Here is a 19346-nt window from a genome sequence, read left to right on the forward strand (position 1 = left end):
CTATATTGGTATTATTAAGGAAGGACAGAATTAAATATCCAATCATGGATACATCAGCACTGAAATAATGAGACACAAACTTTAAAAGGTGCCTGTGATGATGGCAGGGTTGGGAAGGTATGGATGAGAACATGGATGGAGGGAGGTTGACATTGATGGCTGTATTGGTGCTAAAACATTGTATGTCTAAAACTCAACTATAAATGATTTTGTACATCATAGTGCTTTATATAAAAAAAATCTAAAAAAAAATGTACGAAAACAATTGTACTGGTACCACAGAAAATGACTCAGTGGTTGGATAACCTAGTATGCCTGAAGCCCAGAGTTGGTCTTATGTCAGAATACTTCAGGGGTAAGAGTTCCTTGTATTTAGGCCAAGGCTTTTCCTTTCCATGTCCCCTATATTTTGCTGGGCCTATGCAAACAACAATTGCCATCCTCACACCATTTTTACTATATTTCTTTAACTCGTCATTAACAAAAATCCTAAAAAAGAAAAAGAGCTTGCTAAACCTTCTGCTAGAGTTTGAATGAGTTCATTGGTGATTTAATAATTTTCAAAAATATACTTGCTAATGAAATTTTTATTCTTTCCTTTCTCTTCTGTCTCTTTAGTTTTTCTTTTTATTTTCTATTTTTTTAAAATAACTTTGCCTTTGGTTATTTCTTAAACAAATGTATCATAATCAGTTGTGTCAACTATGTATTTTCTTTAAATAAATTTAAATAAATCTAAAAATTTTGATACTGCCCATAAATGAAGAAAAATGAATTTTGTAGCTCTTCCTTTCACATTCACACTAAAGATCTTTAACAATCATAATGAAAATCTCTAATTATTAGGTAGCTTAGTGACAATCCCTTAGTGACCATGCTCAGTAGAGCAGCATGAATATACGTTTTTGTTGAGTTTTATTTCCTTGATTGGGAGTTTTTTTATATTTGTTTCATGTCTTCTGAAGTCTGAGAAACTGTGCAGTGCATATCTATAAATAAAAATTTCTCAGAAGTTTCATTATTTTATTTTTTTTTGTTTTGTTTTGTTTTGGGGGGTTACACTTGGCAGCGCTCTGGGGTTACTCCTGGCTCTACGCTCAGAAAGCAAGCACTCCTGGCAGGCTTGGGGGACCATATAGGATGCCGGGATTCAAACCACCATCCTCCTGCATGCAAGTCAAACGCCCTACCTCCATGCTATATCGCCGGCCCCAAGTTTCATTATTTTAAATGATTCAGAACGAAGATGAGAAAGTGTTCCTCTCCTTTTTATTCTGAACTCAATTGAGAAATAACATTACAGGTTTTCTCAAAATCATCTCTCCCTTAAACGTTCAATGCTGCCTATCACAAAGATTAATCAGGTTATTTTATTCTTACTAAAACCACAATTAGAAAAGCAGGCAATGTCTTAAAATCTCCAGATTCTATGTTCACTGAAAGGACAAGTATCTCAAAACTTGCTATAGTACAACCAAACAAGAAATTTTCAATATTAAGTATTTAAAGTATTTTAAATTTGTTCTTATAATGAAGGTACTATAAACGATCAAAAAAAGAGAACAATGAAAGCAATTACTTGCTGTTTAGATATGTGTATGAAAAAAGCATTTGTTAAATCACTTAATCTTCATAACAATAACTTAAGTTTAAATGGTTAAGTTATTGTGTAAAGTCAGACCATATTAGTGTTGAGACAAAAATAATACAAAAAATACAACCCCATGTAATGGAAGCTAAGCCCTTGACCACTTATTGTACTTATCTAGCATAAGAATACAAGTTCATCTGAATACACAGGGAAGTTACCCATACTTCATCTTAAGAAAGCAAGTGAAAAATTACCATAGAATTGTGAAATTCTATAGTGACAAGAGCCCACAGAGGAAGAAATGATATGTGGGTACCATTTCTATTAATTCAAAATTTAGATTATAATCACTTAATATTGTAAACATATAAAAAGTTTGCTAAAATATGTCATGGTGGTCTGCATGATGAATATATGCTTGAAATTAATTGTAAAAACTAAATTTTATGAGGATTTTGCATCTTAGTCAAAAGTTATGGCAGCTATGCCAAATGATTGTATTTTTTACTCAGAATTATTTCCAATTGTTCAATGGCATATTCATTGACCATTTCATTAGTTTGTTTTATGTTATACTTGAATACACACCTTCTTACACATATTTTTCTTGATAAGTGTCTGCATAGTCAAGAATCACATTTTGTTCAAATATACTTTGATTCCTGAAAAAAATGACTTAATATACTGTTGTGTTCCTAATTTTTTATAAATTCACAATAGAATTTGAATATAAATTATTGCCATAGTGCATATAAATCAATTATTGTAGAGCATGAGTTTATGTGTAAAAAATAAAAATATATCTACTTGACTCTCCAATGCTGATATGTATAAGTTAGTCTAGTTTTTTCCCTCTCAACATTTTCAGGTAGAAACTAAGGATGATCCTACACAAAGTTGTGTAGATGTGTGGAAGGGTTTATCTATGAGTTTACCTATATAAAAATGCTTGACACATCATACCTCACACCTAATTCAACATATACTTCCATCATTACCATGACCTCATAATTACAGCAGTTTCTTCATGATGTTAGCTCATCAATAACTTATAATAATATATACCTGGCATATTATTAAGGCATAAATGCCAAAATTTGAGTTTCTAAAAATACACATTTCCCTTAAACTAACATGTTCAGACATATTTCATATATACATGCCTTAAATTTTAATATAAAAATATTAAGAACTTTTTATATATCAAATCAAAATATATTTTTTTTAGAAAGCAAAGAATAAATATGAGAACTGTTTAAATTAGATCAACCAAACAAAAATTAATGTTTCCACTAGAGGGAGTGTTGGTTCAACATTTGCTAACAAGCTTTCAGTACAGGATTTTTTTTTTTTTTTTTTTTTTGACCCTCCTTATCAGGAGAAAAGAGTTCCAGGGTGACCAGAGACATTACAAAAGGTTATGCCCTTCCTTGAATGCAGCCAAACCAATTTCAATCCCAATATCCTATGTGGCACCGTTAGCCCATCAGGAGTGATCCCTGAGTGTAAAATAAAGAGTAAGCATTGGTAGCCTCCCAAACAAAAAAGAGGCAGATTTTTTGTCTTGTTTTGTTTTTTGTTTTGTTTTTGTTTTTGGGCCACACCCGGCGGTGCATAGGGGATACTCCTGGCTGTCTGCTCAGAAATAGCTCCTGGCAGGCACGGGGGACCCTATGGGACACCGGGATTCGAACCAACCACCTTTGGTGCTGGATTGGCTGCTTGCAAGGCAAACGCCGCTGTGCTATCTCTCCGGGCCCAATGATATTATTTTTTTTTTACAAGTCTTTCAGTTATACTTAAGGTACATAGTGACAGTGAATTAGGGCCATTCCCACCATCAGTGTTGACCTCCCACTGCCCCTGTTCCCAGCATGTATCCCCACACTTCCACCTTTAGCCCCTGGACTGCTAATGTGACAGGTCCCTTTTGTGCATGGGTTGTTGTAGCTTGAGTCTCTTGATTCTATTGTCATTGACTTTAGGTTGGGTATTGAGGTCTGATCATTTTTTAATTTCTACTAAATGTTCATGAGACTGCTTGCCCCTGGTACCATAGACATTATTTTCTCAATTTATGAAGCAGCACAAGGTAATTCATGTAGTATGGTTCTGTTAATAAAAAAAAAAGCAGGAAGGAGCCTCTGTGTAGAAGCTATGAATATAAATTTAAAAAAAGAAAGAAAGAAAAGTAAAAGAAAACAAAAACAAAACAAAACAAAATTTTAAAAAATGGAGAGGGGCTGGTGTGGCAAGTTTTTTGTTTTTGTTTTTGTTTTGTTTTGCATAGGCACAGTAATTGGGAAAATTAGAAAGGAAATTTTCTTGGCCTAAGAGATACAGGATTTCTCTACCCCTGAAGTATATTGTCATGAGATCATAGGCATATGCCATGTTCATTATCTTTTTAAAAAATTATGAAGAAAAAGGCATCATCTGATGAGAAGAGTGCTCTTTTTTTTTCTTTTTTGTGGGTAAGTAGAAAAATATTCAGAGAAACCCAGTTCTTTCCTTAAGCTTTATGGGCAGAAACAATCTCAGTAGCATATGGGGAAGAATATGATTTATTTGAAGTGATTTTTTTTTTTGCTCCCTTCTTCCACACTGACCACAGTGTGATTCTCACACTCATGTTGCTAATCTGAGAGTCTTGGTCAGAATAGGGGAAAATGTCATTTCTTCGTAATTTTATTTAAGCACCATATTTACTAGCATGATTGTAGTTGGGTTTCAGTCATAATCAGAACACCCCCCTTCACCAGTGCAACATTCTCACCAAGGATGCCCCCTATCTCTCTCCTCCCCCACCCTTACCTGTATTCGAGACAGGCATTCTACTTCTCTTATTCATTAACTTTGTCATGCTAGTTGTTAATGTAGCTATTTCTCTAACAGCAGTCACCACTCTTTGTGGTGAGCTTCATATTGTAAGCTGGCCCTTCCAGCCCTTCATTCAATTGTCTTTGGGATTATTACAATAATGTCTTTAATTTTTCTTAAAACCCTTAGATGAGTGAGACTATTCTGTGTCTGTCTCCCTCTGACTTATTTCACTCAGCATAATAGATTCCATGTTCATCCATGTGTAGGAAAATTTCATGACTTTATCTCTCCTGATGGTTGCATAATATTCCATTGTATATATGTACCACAGTTTTTTTAGCCATTCATCTGTTGAAGGGCATCTTGGTTGTTTCCAGAGTCTGGCTATTGTAAATAGTGCTGCAATGAATATAGGTGTGAGGAAGAGATTTTTGAATTGTATTTTTGTGTTCCTAGCTATATCCCTAAGAGTGGTATCGCTGGATCATCAAGAAGAGTAAAAGGCCTGGCAGACTTTTCACCATTGCTGAGCTGTGTAGTTAGTTACCTGTGTCTTGGCTCCTGTGCTGTATAAGCAGGCAGTCCTCCCCCAGGCAGCAGCGCTTGGTATGCAGAAGAAAAATGAGGCGATCACATTGCTGAGACCATGGGCCAAAAACTCCTGCGAGATTGATAAGAAGAAATATATCATTCCTTAATCACAATTTATGCTTAGAAACTACTAGTATCCAAGTTTTACAAAGAGCAAGGCTTGTTTGGAAGTCAACTTTTATTCTCTCTTCTAGTCATGATATGACCATTAAAATAGAAAGGGTGAACCTGAGTACTCATGGGACCAGAAACTACTCTAAGCACTTTGCTCATTTAATCCTGATACATCCTTTAGAGAGGTCTGTATATAGTTTGGGATGCCAATTTTCACTCCTCCAAATTACTAGAGGAATCCTATTCCTGACACACTAACAGTCGTGTCCATTATGCTAAATTCAGTGATTTATACTTCTTCTTCTTCTTCTTCTTCTTCTTCTTCTTCTTCTTCTTCTTCTTCTTCTTCTTCTTCTTCTTCTTCTCCTCCTCCTCCTCCTCCTCCTCCTCCTTCTCCTTCTTCTTTTTCTTGTTCTTTTCTTCTTCTTCTTTTCTTCCTCCTCCTCCTTCTCCTTCCTCTTCCTTCTTCCTGTTTCTCCTCTTCCTTCTTCTCTTTCTCCCTCTTCCTCTCCTCCTTCTCTTTCTCCATCTCTTTCTCTTCCTCCCTCTTCCTTTTCCTCCCTCTTCTTACTCTCTTCCTCCTTCTCCCTCTTCCTCCATCTCTTCCTCCCTTTTCCTCCTCTCTTTTTATCCTTTTCCTCCTCCTCTTCCTTCTCCTTCTTTCTCCACACTCTTTCTCCTTCCCCTCTTCCTCTTTTCTCCTCCTCTTCCTCCTCCCCTCTCCTCCTTTTTCTCCTCCTCCACTGTTCTTTGCTTCCAACTTCTCTCATCCCAAGCTTTTATTTTCTTTTGGGGGCCACACCCAGCAGTGTTCAAGGGTTACTCCTGGCACTGAAATTAGTCCTGGCAGTCTTGGTGGACCATATGTGAGTCTGGGGATAGAATCCAAGTCATCTGCGTGCAAGGCAAATACCCTACTTATTGTGCTATTGTTCCAACCATTATGCTATTGCTCTGGCCCTGGTGATTCTTATCTGACAAAAACAAGTTGCATTTAACATAGGTACTCACATTTTATATAAGACTTCTAGTTTGCTTCTAAGACCTCAAGCTCACCTAATTTCTTCCAACCTTGCTGGCCACATCTTCATTTCCTTTGAAGTCCCTTCTCACCTAACCAGTTGCAAAGATCTAACAATTTTCCCAAGACAGCAAATCTAACCAAATCCATTGTTGAAAAACCCCAAATTACAATCTATAAATTGGATAATTCTTGTGAACTTCAAATTCATAGGACCTAAATCTCTATATGGAGGATCAAAAAATCCTAGACACAATTAAGAGGAACAATTACTCTCTGCCACCCCTAATGTGGTCCCAGTTCTCTAAAAGTTGTAACCTATTCTCAAGTTCTAATTTCTGGGGATCAAGAGATTCTCTTTTCTACTTCCCTTCTACCAAATGGGATCTCCAGGCAATTCAGACTTCTCAGTCCTTCATTGCTCTCATGACACAAGTTATCTAGTGTCACCCGATTATTTATTAATGAAGTGTCTTCTTGTTTCCCTCCTTCTAACTATTTTCTATAAACAACAGAAAAAAATATCCCTGACCATAATGAACTGATAGTCTGGTGAGAGAATTATGTCATTATTTTTTAGGGGATACTACTGGCTTTGTATTCAGTAAGTATGCTTCGCAGGGGACCATATTGAATACCAAAGATTGAATCCAGATCGGTTATGTACAAAGCAAGTGTTTTACTTGCTTACCTAGCTATCTGACCATAGAACATACTGATTTAAACAATGCAATATGAAAAAAAAGGAAATTAAGGTGTGGAAAAATCTATGTTGATCAAGGAAGGCCTTGAAAAGGTTTGTAGACACCTAGTGGAACAAGCTTCCTGACAAAGGACCCCATTGATGCAAATGTGTAGAATAATAAGATGTGTGGGTTTTAAGGAAAAGGATGTAAAATCAATGAGTACAAGATATGATGGAGGGTATTGAAAGCTTTCCTTATCTTGAAAGTTTTTCATCTGAATAGATAGAAAGCAACAGGAGGACGTGAGATGAGTTAAGTCTTATTATCATGTTCCTGGTATTCAGGCCAGTGTCTGCTATAGAGTAGGATTCAATATACATCAGTTACATTAATATCAGTTACATGAATAATTCTGCATTTGTGATTGAGGAAGCTGGGGTCCAGAAGAGTTACAGTCATAAAATATCAAAGTGAGGCTGGTCGAGCTGCACCTGGTTTAAGATTGAAGGCATCTTGTCTTATTCAATATGAAGTTGTTCTGATAAAGGGAGAGACGTGGCAAAAGCTGGCTCCCTGTGTGTGACACCAGGCGGGGAAAATCCGCGAAAGTACACCGGCCCAGTGGGGCTCAGCTGTGAAAGACTGTGAGTGTGACCTGTCTATGTCTGTCTACTGTCCTCTTGCGTGAAACTCTTGCGAGTGGGGCAAAAAGAGCCTCCAGAAACCTCGCTCGCCCAGATGCCATTTTCAGGGAGGGACTTCAGAGCATAAAAACCGGCTAACCTTTGCAAAAGCTGGCTCCCTGTGTGTGACACCAGGCGGGAAAAATCCGCGAAAGTACACCGGCCCAGTGGGGCTCAGCTGTGAAAGACTGTGAGTGTGACCTGTCTATGTCTGTCTACTGTCCTCTTGCGTGAAACTCTTGCGAGTGGGGCAAAAAGAGGCTCAGAGGAGCACGGCCGCTCCGCTTCGCTACGCGGCCATGCGCTCTTTCTAAGGAAAGAACACCATTGCAACAAGAAGGAAAAATCACACTAAGAACGGCGCTATATCACAGAAGCAAACATTTCTCTCTGGACTGTCTTCTCTGTTGCATGCTCGGGCCTAAGATTTGACCCAGTGTGAGGCTTCATCCACGGAGGACTCCCCTCCCTTAGAGGCAAGTCAGCCCATCCAGAAAGGGAGGAGCCAGAGGAGTGTGCTGCCTACATCATATAGACAATGAATACCACCACAACACGTAGAAAAACCCACAATACAAGTGTGACAATGGGGAAACAACGCAGGCCAGCATCAGACATAGAGAATGAAGATGACAATTCTGAGGACCAGATAATGACTGAACAACTAATCAACCTCTCAGATAAGGACTTTAGACTAGCAATATGGAAGGTGCTCAACAGACTCCAAGAAACCATGGATCGAGTTGAACAGAACACTAATAAGAACCAAGAAAATATGAAGGCAGAAATGACAAAACTCCAAACTGAAATAACATGTCAACTAACAGGACTGAAAAAGTCAGTAAACGAAGTGAATGACAAAATGGATAAGCTCTGGGACAGGGTATCAGAAGCTGAGAATAGACTTGGTGCTGTGGAAGATGAGATACATAACAATTCCATACAGCAGGAGAGATTGGACAAAAAACTTAAAGCAAATGAGCAGACAATGGAAAAATTAGTCAAAGAATGGGAACAGACGAAAATAGAAGTCTATGATAAGATCAACAGAAACAACTTAAAAATCATTGGAGTCCCAGAGACCCAGGAAGAAAATTTCCAGGAAGAATCAATGGTCAAGAACATCATTAAAGAGAAACTTCCAGAGCTAAAGAATATATGTGATCAAATCCTGCATGCCCGAAGAGTACCAACCAAAAGAGACCCCAGAAAAACCACCCCAAGACACATCCTAGTCACAATGACAAATCCCACAGATAGAGACAGAATTCTGAAAACAGCAAGATCAAAAGGGGAAATCATGTTCAAGCAAGCTTCCCTGAGATTTACAGCAGACCTGTCACCAGAAACGCTCAATGCCAGAAAGCAGTGGTGGGATATTGTGACAAGACTGAATGAAATGAATGCTTCACCCAGAATACTATACCCAGCAAAACTCACTTTCCGGTTTGATGGAAGAATACATGGTTTCACAGACAAAAAAACAGCTCAGAAACTTCACAGACACAAAACCAGTCTTAAGAGAAAAACTGAAAGACCTAATCTAAGACAAGACTACCCAAAAGACACACCAAATTTTGAAATAAAGATGGCGTTAAATCCCAGGACAATTCTTTCTCTCAACGTCAATGGACTAAATGCACCAGTTAAGAGACACAGAGTGGCTAAATGGATCAAAAAACTCAATCCAACCTTCTGCTGCCTACAAGAAACGCACCTGAATAGTCAGAACAAACATAGACTCAAAATAAAAGGCTGGAGAAAAGTTATCCAAGCAAACAACACCCATAAAAAAGCTGGAGTGGCCATACTAATATCAGATAATGCAAACTTTATACTCAGGAAGGTTGTAAGGGACAAAGACGGACATTTTATATTAATCAAGGGGTACGTAGAGCAGGAAGAATTCACTCTCCTAAACATATATGCACCGAATGAGGGGCCAGCAAAATATTTAATACAACTGTTGACAAATCTGAAAAATAATATCAACAACAACACAATAATTGTGGGGGACCTTAACACGGCTTTGTCAACACTGGACAGGTCAACCAGACTGAAACCCAACAAGAATATACTAGACCTGAGGAGAGAAATGGAAGAAAGAGGCCTAGTGGATATATATAGGACACTCCATCCCCAGAAACCTGGATACACATTCTTCTCCAATGTACATGGGACATTCTCCAGGATAGACTACATGCTGGCACATAAAACATACCTCCATAAGATCAAGAGGATAGAAATTTTGCAGACTACCTTCGCTGACCACAAGGCTCTGAAATTATTTGTGAACTCCAAAGGGACTCAGAAGAAACACTTTAACACCTGGAAGTTAAACAGCCTCATGCTCAATAACCAGTGGGTCCGAGATGAAATCAAGGAGGAAATCAAAAGGTTCCTGGAAACAAATGACAATAAAGACACAAACTCTCAGAACTTATGGGACACAGCAAAAGCAGTACTGAGAGGAAAATTTATAGCTTTGCAAGCACACATCAGGAAGGAAGAAGGAGCTTACCTGAGTAGCTTAATGACAGCTAATAGAACTAGAAAATGCTCAACAAAAGGACCCAAGAATAGGAAGACAGAAGGAAATAACAAAGCTGAGAGCAGAAATCAATGAAGTGGAAACTCAAAAAACAATCCGAAAGATCAACGAAAGCAGAAGTTGGTTCTTTGAAAAAATAAACAAGATTGATAGACCACTGGCAAACCTAACAAAGAAAGAGAGAGAGAGAAACTTGATAACTCGTATCAGGAATGAAAAAGGAGAGATCACTACTGATATGACAGAGATTCAAAGGGTAATCAGAAACTACTTTGAAAAACTCTACGCCACTAAAAATGAGAACCTGGAAGAAATGGATAAATTCTTGGACTCTTATAATCTTCCACGGTTGAAGGAAGAGGATGTAGCATATCTAAACACCCCCATCACCATTGATGAAATTAAAACAGTAATCAAATGTCTGCCGAAAAACAAAAGCCCAGGCCCAGATGGATTCACTAATGAATTCTATCAAACTTTCCAAGAGGAACTACTGCCAATCTTGGCAAGACTCTTTCATGAAATTGAACAAACAGAAACACTTCCAAATAGCTTTTATGAAGCCAACATCACCTTGATACCTAAACCAGACAGAGACGCTACCAAAAAAGAAAATTACAGACCAATATCACTGATGAATGCAGATGCAAAGATCCTCAACAAAATCCTGGCAAATAGGATTCAATGCCTCGTTAAGAAGATCATCCACTACGATCAAGTAGGTTTCATCCCAGGAATGCAAGGCTGGTTTAACATCCGTAAATCTATCAATATAATACACAACATCAATAACAAGAAAAATAAAAACCACATGATCATATCAATAGATGCAGAGAAAGCATTTGATAAGGTCCAACACCCATTCTTGATCAAAACTCTCAGCAAGATGGGAATGGAGGGAACCTTTCTCAATATAGTGAAGGCCATCTACCACAAGCCAGTGGCAAATATTATCCTCAATGGAGAAAAACTGAAAGCCTTCCCTCTAAATTCTGGCACAAGACAAGGCTGTCCTCTCTCACCACTCCTATTCAACATAGCACTGGAAGTACTTGCTATAGCGATTAGGCAAGAAAAGGATATCAAGGGAATCCAGATAGGAAAGGAAGAAGTCAAGCTCTCACTGTTTGCAGATGACATGATACTCTACTTAGAAAACCCTAAAGACTCTATCAAAAAGCTTCTAGAAACAATAGACTCATATAGCAAGGTGGCAGGCTACAAAATTAACACACAAAAATCAATGGCCTTTCTATATACCAATAGTAATAAGGATGAAATGGACATTAAGAAAACAACCCCATTCACAATAGTACCACACAAACTCAAATATCTTGGAATCAACTTGACTAAATATGTGAAGGACCTATACAAAGAAAACTATAAAACTCTGCTCCAAGAAATAAGAGAGGACACACGGAAATGGAAACACATACCCTGCTCATGGATTGGCAGGATTAACATCATCAAAATGGCAATACTCCCCAAGGCATTATACAGATTTAATGCCATCCCTCTAAAGATACCCATGACATTCGTCAAAGAAGTGGATCAGACACTTTTGAAATTCATTTGGAACAATAAACACCCTCGAATAGCTAAAGCAATCATTGGGAAAAAGAATATGGGAGGAATTACTTTTCCCAACTTTAAACTGTACTACAAAGCAACAGTTATCAAAACAGCATGGTATTGGAATAAGGATAGGTCCTCAGATCAGTGGAATAGGCTTGAATACTCAGAAAATGTTCCCCAGAGATACAACCATCTAATTTTTGATAAAGGAGCAGGAAATCCTAAATGGAGCAGGGAAAGCCTCTTCAACAAGTGGTGTTGGCACAATTGGATAGCCACTTGCAAAAAATTAAACTTAGACCCCCAGCTAACATCATGTACAAAGGTAAAATCCAAATGGATTAAAGACCTCGATATCAGCCCCAAAACCATAAGATATATAGAACAGCACATAGGCAAAACACTACAGGACATTACAGGCATCTTCAAGGAGGAAACTGCACTCTCCAAGCAAGTGAAAGCAGAGATTAACAGATGGGAATATATTAAGCTGAGAAGTTTCTGCACCTCAAAGGAAATAGTGCCCAGGATACAAGAGCCACCCACTGAGTGGGAGAAACTATTCACCCAATACCCATCAGATAAGGGGCTAATCTCCAAAATATACAAGGCACTGACAGAACTTTACAAGAAAAAAACATCTAACCCCATCAAAAAATGGGGAGAAGAAATGAACAGACACTTTGACAAAGAAGAAATACAAATGGCCAAAAGACACATGAAAAAATGTTCCACATCACTAATCATCAGGGAGATGCAAATCAAAACAACGATGAGATACCACCTCACACCCCAGAGAATGGCACACATCACAAAGAATGAGAATAAACAGTGTTGGCGGGGATGTGGAGAGAAAGGAACTCTTATCCACTGCTGGTGGGAATGCTGTCTAGTTCAACCTTTATGGAAAGCGATATGGAGATTCCTCCAAAAACTGGAAATCGAGCTCCCATACGATCCAGCTATACCACTCCTAGGAATATACCCTAGGAACACAAAAATACAATACAAAAACCCCTTCCTTACACCTATATTCATTGCAGCTCTATTTACCATAGCAAGACTCTGGAAACAACCAAGATGCCCTTCAACAGACGAATGGCTAAAGAAACTGTGGTACATATACACAATGGAATATTATGCAGCTGTCAGGAGAGATGAAGTCATGAAATTTTCCTATACATGGATGTACATGGAATCTATTATGCTGAGTGAAATAAGTCAGAGAGAGAGAGAAAAACGGAGAATGGTCTCACTCATCTATGGGTTTTAAGAAAAATGAAAGACACCCTGGTAATAATAATTTTCAGACACAAAAGAGAAAAGAGCTGGAAGTTCCAGGTCACCTCAGGAAGCTCACCACAAAGAGTGATGAGTTTAGTTAGAGAAATAACTACATTTTGAACTGTCCTAATATTGAGAATGTATGAGGGAAATGTTGAGCCTGTTTAGGGTACAGGCGGGGGTTGGGTGGGGAGGAGGGAGATTTGGGACTTGGGTGATGGGAATGTTGCACTGGTGATGGGTGGTGTTCCTTTTATGACTGAAACCCAAACACAATCATGTATGTAATCAAGGTGTTTAAATAAAAAAAAAATTAAAAAAAAAATATCAAAGTGAAATTTGGATAATGGTAACACCTTAACCAGTATATCTCTTTGGTTCTGCAAAAATGGCAGTAAGCAAAGCCACATGATTTTGTCAGAGTAGATTAAAAATATGATCAACAAAATACCATCTGTTGATGTTGTAAAAATAGACTCTGTTATTTTGCTTTAATTTTACTATGAAGAAAATTACTCTTCAATCATTGAAATCTATAATTAAAAATAAGCCCCTTAATAGATGAATGGTTAAAGAAACTATGGTACATATACACACTAAAATATTATGCAGCCATCAGAAGAGATGAAGTCATAAAATTTTCCTATGCATGGATGTATATGGAATCTATTATGCTGAGTGAAATAAGTCAGAGGGAAGGAGATAAACACAGAATGGTCTCCCTCATCTATGGGTTTTGAGAAAAATGAAAAACATTTGCCTAATGATTCTCAGAGACAAAATAGAGGAGGACTGGAGGTTCCTGGCTCGTGACATATAGCTCACCACACGGATCGTTTAGTGCAGTCACAGAAATAATTACACTGAGAACTATCATAACAAAATCGGACTGAATGAGGGAAGTAGAAAGCCTGGCTAGAGTACAGGCCAGTGTGGGGTGGAGAGGAAGGACACTTGGGATATGGGAATGTTGCACTGGTCAAGGATATATATAAATATATATATATATATATATATTTAAAAAATCAAAAAAAGAAAAAAAAGAAATGATAAGGCCTCCCAATTCTTACCACAGGCTGTGTTCTTTACACTGACTGTATAGAAAGAGGAGGTACAGTAAATGCTCCTCATATACACCTCAAACCAGGCCTTTTGCCTGGTCTGCATTGTGAATGGGGGGGGGGGGACAAAAAAAATAAAATAAAATAAAAATAAGTCAAAAAAATAAAAGTCAAACTACAATTATCAATATACTTGTATTCTCACCTAAAAACAAATAAAAAGAACATAAAATTCCTGGTGCTATTTTTATCTAGATATTATGCTATAAAATGTATTATATGCCCATATGTGTGTGTGTGTGTGTGTGTGTGTGTGTGTGTCTGTGTAAAATAAACAATCCCTGAAGGCCATGTTTTCAACTTTCAATGAAAAACATAGAAATTTTATGGTTTTCTTCTACCCATTCCAAAAGTTTTATTTTACAAAAATTTAACATAACTGGGATCTTGAAGTACTTCATGATATGAGATATATGTCAATACTTACTATGCCTATGCAAAAAATTAAAAACCCACAAAGTTTTGCCATACCAGTCCTCCTTTTTTTTTTCTTTTCTTTCTTGTGGTTGTTTCTTCTTTGTTTGTGATTTTTTTGCTTGTTTTGTTTTGTTTTTGTGTGTTTTTTTTTCCTTTCTTCTTTTAAATTGATATTTATAGCCTCTAGACAGATTCCTCCCATTTTTTTCCTTTCCTTTCTTTTTCCAACAGAACCACAAAATTTAAATCATCATTCTCTCCCTCATAAATTGAGGGGGGGAAATGGATGGTACCAGGGGCAATCAGTCATATGAACACTGAGTTAAAAAAAATGATCAGACTTAAATGTCAAACCCAAAGTCAACGATAACAGAATTGATACCCAATCTACAACAAGCTAAACACAAAAGAAACCTGTTACACTAGCAGTCCAGAAGACCAAGGGGGGAGGTATTGGATGCATGCTGGGAACAGTGGCAGAGGGAGGTCAACAATGGGGGTGGGAATTGCTCTAATTCACTGTCACTATGTACCTTAAGTATAACTCTGAGACTTGTAATTCACTTTGATCACAAAAATTATTTTAAAAAAATTATTTGAGATATAAAGAGACACTAGGGTATACTCCACCTGATTGTCATCAACTGAATATTTGAAATTTTTTGCAGATCTTTGAGCAAGAGCCAGGGAAGCCACATAGCCTACAAGTGCAAATCCAAATGCCTCCCTGAGGACTGCAGATAGGATGTTCATAGGAGGGGCTCTAGGCGGAGGAATCCTGTGAAAAGGAAAACCATCTTGATTGACATCCTCAATCTTCATGTAATTTCTGTAACAACTTTCACTAAAATTCAACGGTGGTCCTGACTGAAGTTTACATAAAAGAAGTGAAATACTCATGAGAAAAATGAAGCAATCTTGCCCTGAGAAGCTCTTTGCTTTCAACATTACTAGTAGAAAAAGAGAATAGCAAGAAATACAACAGGGAGAGCACTGCGTGTCTAATTGACATTTATTCCCACTGCATTTATTTACATTTATTATTCCCATTTATTTATACTCCAGAAAGTCAGACTCAACAAAATGTTCTTGTATCAGAACAAAAGCAAATCTGGAGCATTCCTAAAATTGAACCTTTCCAAATACAGGGGCTGTATTTCCTCTTTTGAGTACTACATAAGCTTATGTGTAACCTAAGTTGACTGAGTTACAAATTTGAGCTATTCTTTGAATTTTATGTTGATTTCATAATCATAAATTATGTTTTAACTTGATCTTTTACAGTACACATAATTATGCATCAGGACTTTGAGAAAATAAAAATATGTACTCATCTACACTGTTCCAAAATATAGGACTATTCTTAGTTGTTTCTGAGTATTAAAACTAAAATATTTCTTTCAATTTTCAATTATTGTCTTGCTGTCATTAAAACCAATTTGAGCAAAGTATTGTGATTTATTTATACATGGTAATAATTCAAGAGATTTACCTTTCCTTTGAGAAAGAAAATTTATCTGGGTAAAAGGTAGAAGAAAAAGAGAGCTCCTATTGATTTCACACCTAGCAAGTAAGTAGAACGCTTAACTCTTTCATGTTAGTCCTTTTATTTATTCTCCAACCAATCCTAAACAATATACCACTCTGAACATGGTATAGAAGAGAAGAAAAATCATTTATATAATTTAAGAAATTACTATTTTTCTACCATGTATACTTTTTAGTTTTATTATTTATTTTAAAAAAGTTATGGACCATAAAAATAGTATAGGAGGTTAGGCGCTTGCCTTTATTGTGCTGAGCCTGGTTCAATGCCCCAAACCAAATATAGTTCTATATGCACTACTAGGGCTTATCCCTGAATATAGATTTAAGAATAAGTCCTGGGTACTTCTAAGTATAGGCCCCCAAAACAATTTCTTTGAAAGAGAGATATGAAATTCATACACACTTACACTCAATTTCTTCCTCCATCTAAAACAAAACCAATAAAAATACAATAGCATAAAAGAGAACTACATTACCCTTTTGGAATGTGACCAAGTACTTCTAAGCCATATGTGTCTTCCATGTTGGAGTAATAACAAGCAATTGATGCAACAATAATCTGGTCCAATTGAAAAACAACAACAAAGAAAATTATTAGTTTCTTCGATGCTTTACAACTATCTTAGGGAAAACATTATCCATGTATTTCATGGTTGTCAAGAGCAATCTAAAAGCATATTGATTTTTTAAAAACAATATATTTTCAAAATCACAAAATCCCTGAGATTTGAGAGAATTTAATTTAGTCTTTAAATTCAAATATCCCCAAAATGTGATTTTCTATGATCCTCATTGGTACCAATCCAATTAAGTCTGGTTTCAAAGAAAGCAGAACATAAAATATAAGTGTGTAAATTATAACATTTATATGTGTGTCTGATCAAGCTACACAATATAATTTCAATATTTTTCTCTCGCTATTTATGAGTGCTTTATGGTAATATGCTTTCTCTCCATGATTGCAACCTAAGAATTAGCAATATTTTATCAATATTCCTATTATAGTTTAGCAATGGAAAATTATTTTCCTCCTTGAAATTTTTTTGAATGTTGAGTTTTTATTATTGTTGAGATAGAAGATTCCAGTTAATAATATATTGGACTCAATGCTTTTAAAGTGGCCTTCTTGAATTTTCAGACATCTAAAACATTTATATGATACATGGTCTATAAAGTATGATATATGATGAATTCATGTGCATTCTATCTGTGTCCATAAACATTTTAAAATTATATGCTTAGGGGCTAGAGAGATTGCATGTGGTTGACTCAAGTTCAACTCCCAGGATCTCATATGGTTTAGCGAGCCTGCCAGGAGTAATTTCTGAGTAACCAACCCCCTGAGCACTGCCACAGATGGCCCTAAATTAAATATTTAAACAAAAATTATATGCTCAGAACCCAGATCAGTCAATTTTGATTTTCTTGTCTCCCACCCGAATGCTTCCCATATATTTTCACTTTCTCCCTTTTTCCTTCAAATGATTTTAACAAATGCCAGGAAGTTACATGATTATATTAATATTGAATTATGCACATATTAAACTTCTTATTTTTTTAGAAAAGATGCAAGCCTGTTGCTTAGCATACAATTGTTTCACAGATGTAGTAATGAAAAAATGGTGTAATAAAATCACACAAAAAACATTAGGAGGGGCTGGAGAGATAGCATGGAGGTAAAGCATTTGCCTTTCATGCAAGAGGTCATCGGTTCGAATCCCAGCGTCCCATATGGTCCCCTGTGCCTGCCAGGAGCAATTTCTGAGCATGGAGCCAGGAGTAACCCCTGAGCACTGCCGGGTGTGACCCCAAAAAAAAAAAAACATTAGGAATATATCTAACTACTAATACCCAATAATATTATTTCCTGTGTATTTCTGTTCCTTATAATTGTACTTAACTAAATTTGCAGAACATTGAGAAATATCAAAAAATTCTAAAGAGAAAATGACCCTGAATAATGTTTTGGGGTTACACCTGACTGTGATCAGTTATAATACTGGCTTTATGCTCAGGAATCTCTTCTGACTGTGCTTGGGGACCATATGCATTAAATATTTCTCTAGAAAGAAAAGGCAGGTATCAGGGATACATAAAAAAAAAACCTGAAATATATTTTGCATATAGTATCCCTAGATTGATTCCCATTCTACATTTCCCCAAAACACCTTCCGTAAGCAAGCCTCAAGCACCAAATCAGGTGTAGCCCCTGAATATCTTGTGTCATCATAAAAATGCAATGAATACTGTTGGACATTGCTCAACTTTATTATGACCTGATAGAATTTTCTAAATAAGATAGTAAAAAATATTCAAACCATTAAGTTAGAATCAGAAGTTCTAACATGTTTGTGTTGGTAATTGTTAAGTCAGTTATCCAATTTAATTGGAAATAACCTACACATAATAAATAATAAGATTTATATCAAATTAGGAAATACTGTCAGCTGTCAATGAATTATACTATGGACAAAAATTGAATCCTTATTAAAATAGTGCCAATGAAAATATTAGGGCGGTATTATTGCATAATAATCATCTTAATTTTTTTTTTTTTTTTTTTTTGTGGTTTTTGGGTCACACCCGGCAGTGCTCAGGGGTTACTCCTGGCTCCATGCTCAGAAATTGCTCCTGGCAGGCACGGGGGACCATATGGGACGCTGGGATTCGAACCGATGACCTCTTGCATGAAAGGCAAACGCCTTACCTCCATGCTATCTCTCCAGCCCATCATCTTAATTTTTATTTAGCTTTTGTTTTATTGTTTTCTTTTGTTCATTTCATTAAGATCACTTTTACTGTTTTGCAGACATTTCATTACAAATTCAGAGGCCTTATTTCTCCAAGGATATTTTCAGTTCTCAGTTTCATGAAACATGTATAAAAAACTTCACAAAATATAATAAGTATGTTTTGATATCTATAAGACTTTGGAATTAAATTACATGTCTGGACAAAATTTATGCAATTTTAAATTTTAAAATTATACTGTTAAAATGTTAATAAGCCCAATATGTTCTACTCATATAAACCTGGAGGTTTTTTTTGTTTTGTTTTGTTTTGGTTTGGTTTTGGTATTGGGGTTACTCCTGGCTCTGTGCTCAGAGATTGCTCCTGGTAATCTCAGGGGGCCATATCGGAAGCCAGGAATTGAACCCAGGTCCATCCTAGGTCCACCATAGCAAACGCCCTACTGCTGTGCTATCATTCTGGTCCATATAGTTTTATTTGAAATACACACAGATCATATATATTGAAGTAGTTCACAAATTATCAAGCACATGATTTATACAAAACTACTTAGGAAGAAAAGTCACCCATTATTTATATAAAAATAAGTT

General features: G+C 36.6%; 2 protein-coding genes and 1 non-coding gene across 3 annotated transcripts in view; 2 read left to right on the plus strand and 1 right to left on the minus strand.

Moving 5' to 3' along the window:
• PIP4P2 (phosphatidylinositol-4,5-bisphosphate 4-phosphatase 2) overlaps window positions 1-19346 on the plus strand; it is a 523645-nt gene that overhangs the window by 210452 nt on the left and 293847 nt on the right. The window lies entirely within an intron of this gene.
• SLC26A7 (solute carrier family 26 member 7) overlaps window positions 1-19346 on the minus strand; it is a 135582-nt gene that overhangs the window by 41998 nt on the left and 74238 nt on the right. The window contains exons 6-8 of the mRNA XM_049782122.1: window positions 16482-16564; window positions 15088-15235; window positions 4962-5075 (exon numbers count right to left, since the gene is read on the minus strand). Of these exons, the coding sequence (XP_049638079.1) occupies window positions 4962-5075; window positions 15088-15235; window positions 16482-16564 (345 nt within the window). The remainder of the gene's footprint in view (window positions 1-4961; window positions 5076-15087; window positions 15236-16481; window positions 16565-19346) is intronic.
• On the plus strand, window positions 13973-14105 carry LOC126021139 (small nucleolar RNA SNORA51). Its single transcript, XR_007499749.1, has one exon. It is a non-coding gene; the product is annotated as a small nucleolar RNA SNORA51 (small nucleolar RNA).

The sequence above is a fragment of the Suncus etruscus genome, chromosome 10 (assembly GCF_024139225.1).
Source record: "Suncus etruscus isolate mSunEtr1 chromosome 10, mSunEtr1.pri.cur, whole genome shotgun sequence".
Classification (NCBI taxonomy): Eukaryota; Metazoa; Chordata; class Mammalia; order Eulipotyphla; family Soricidae; genus Suncus; species Suncus etruscus.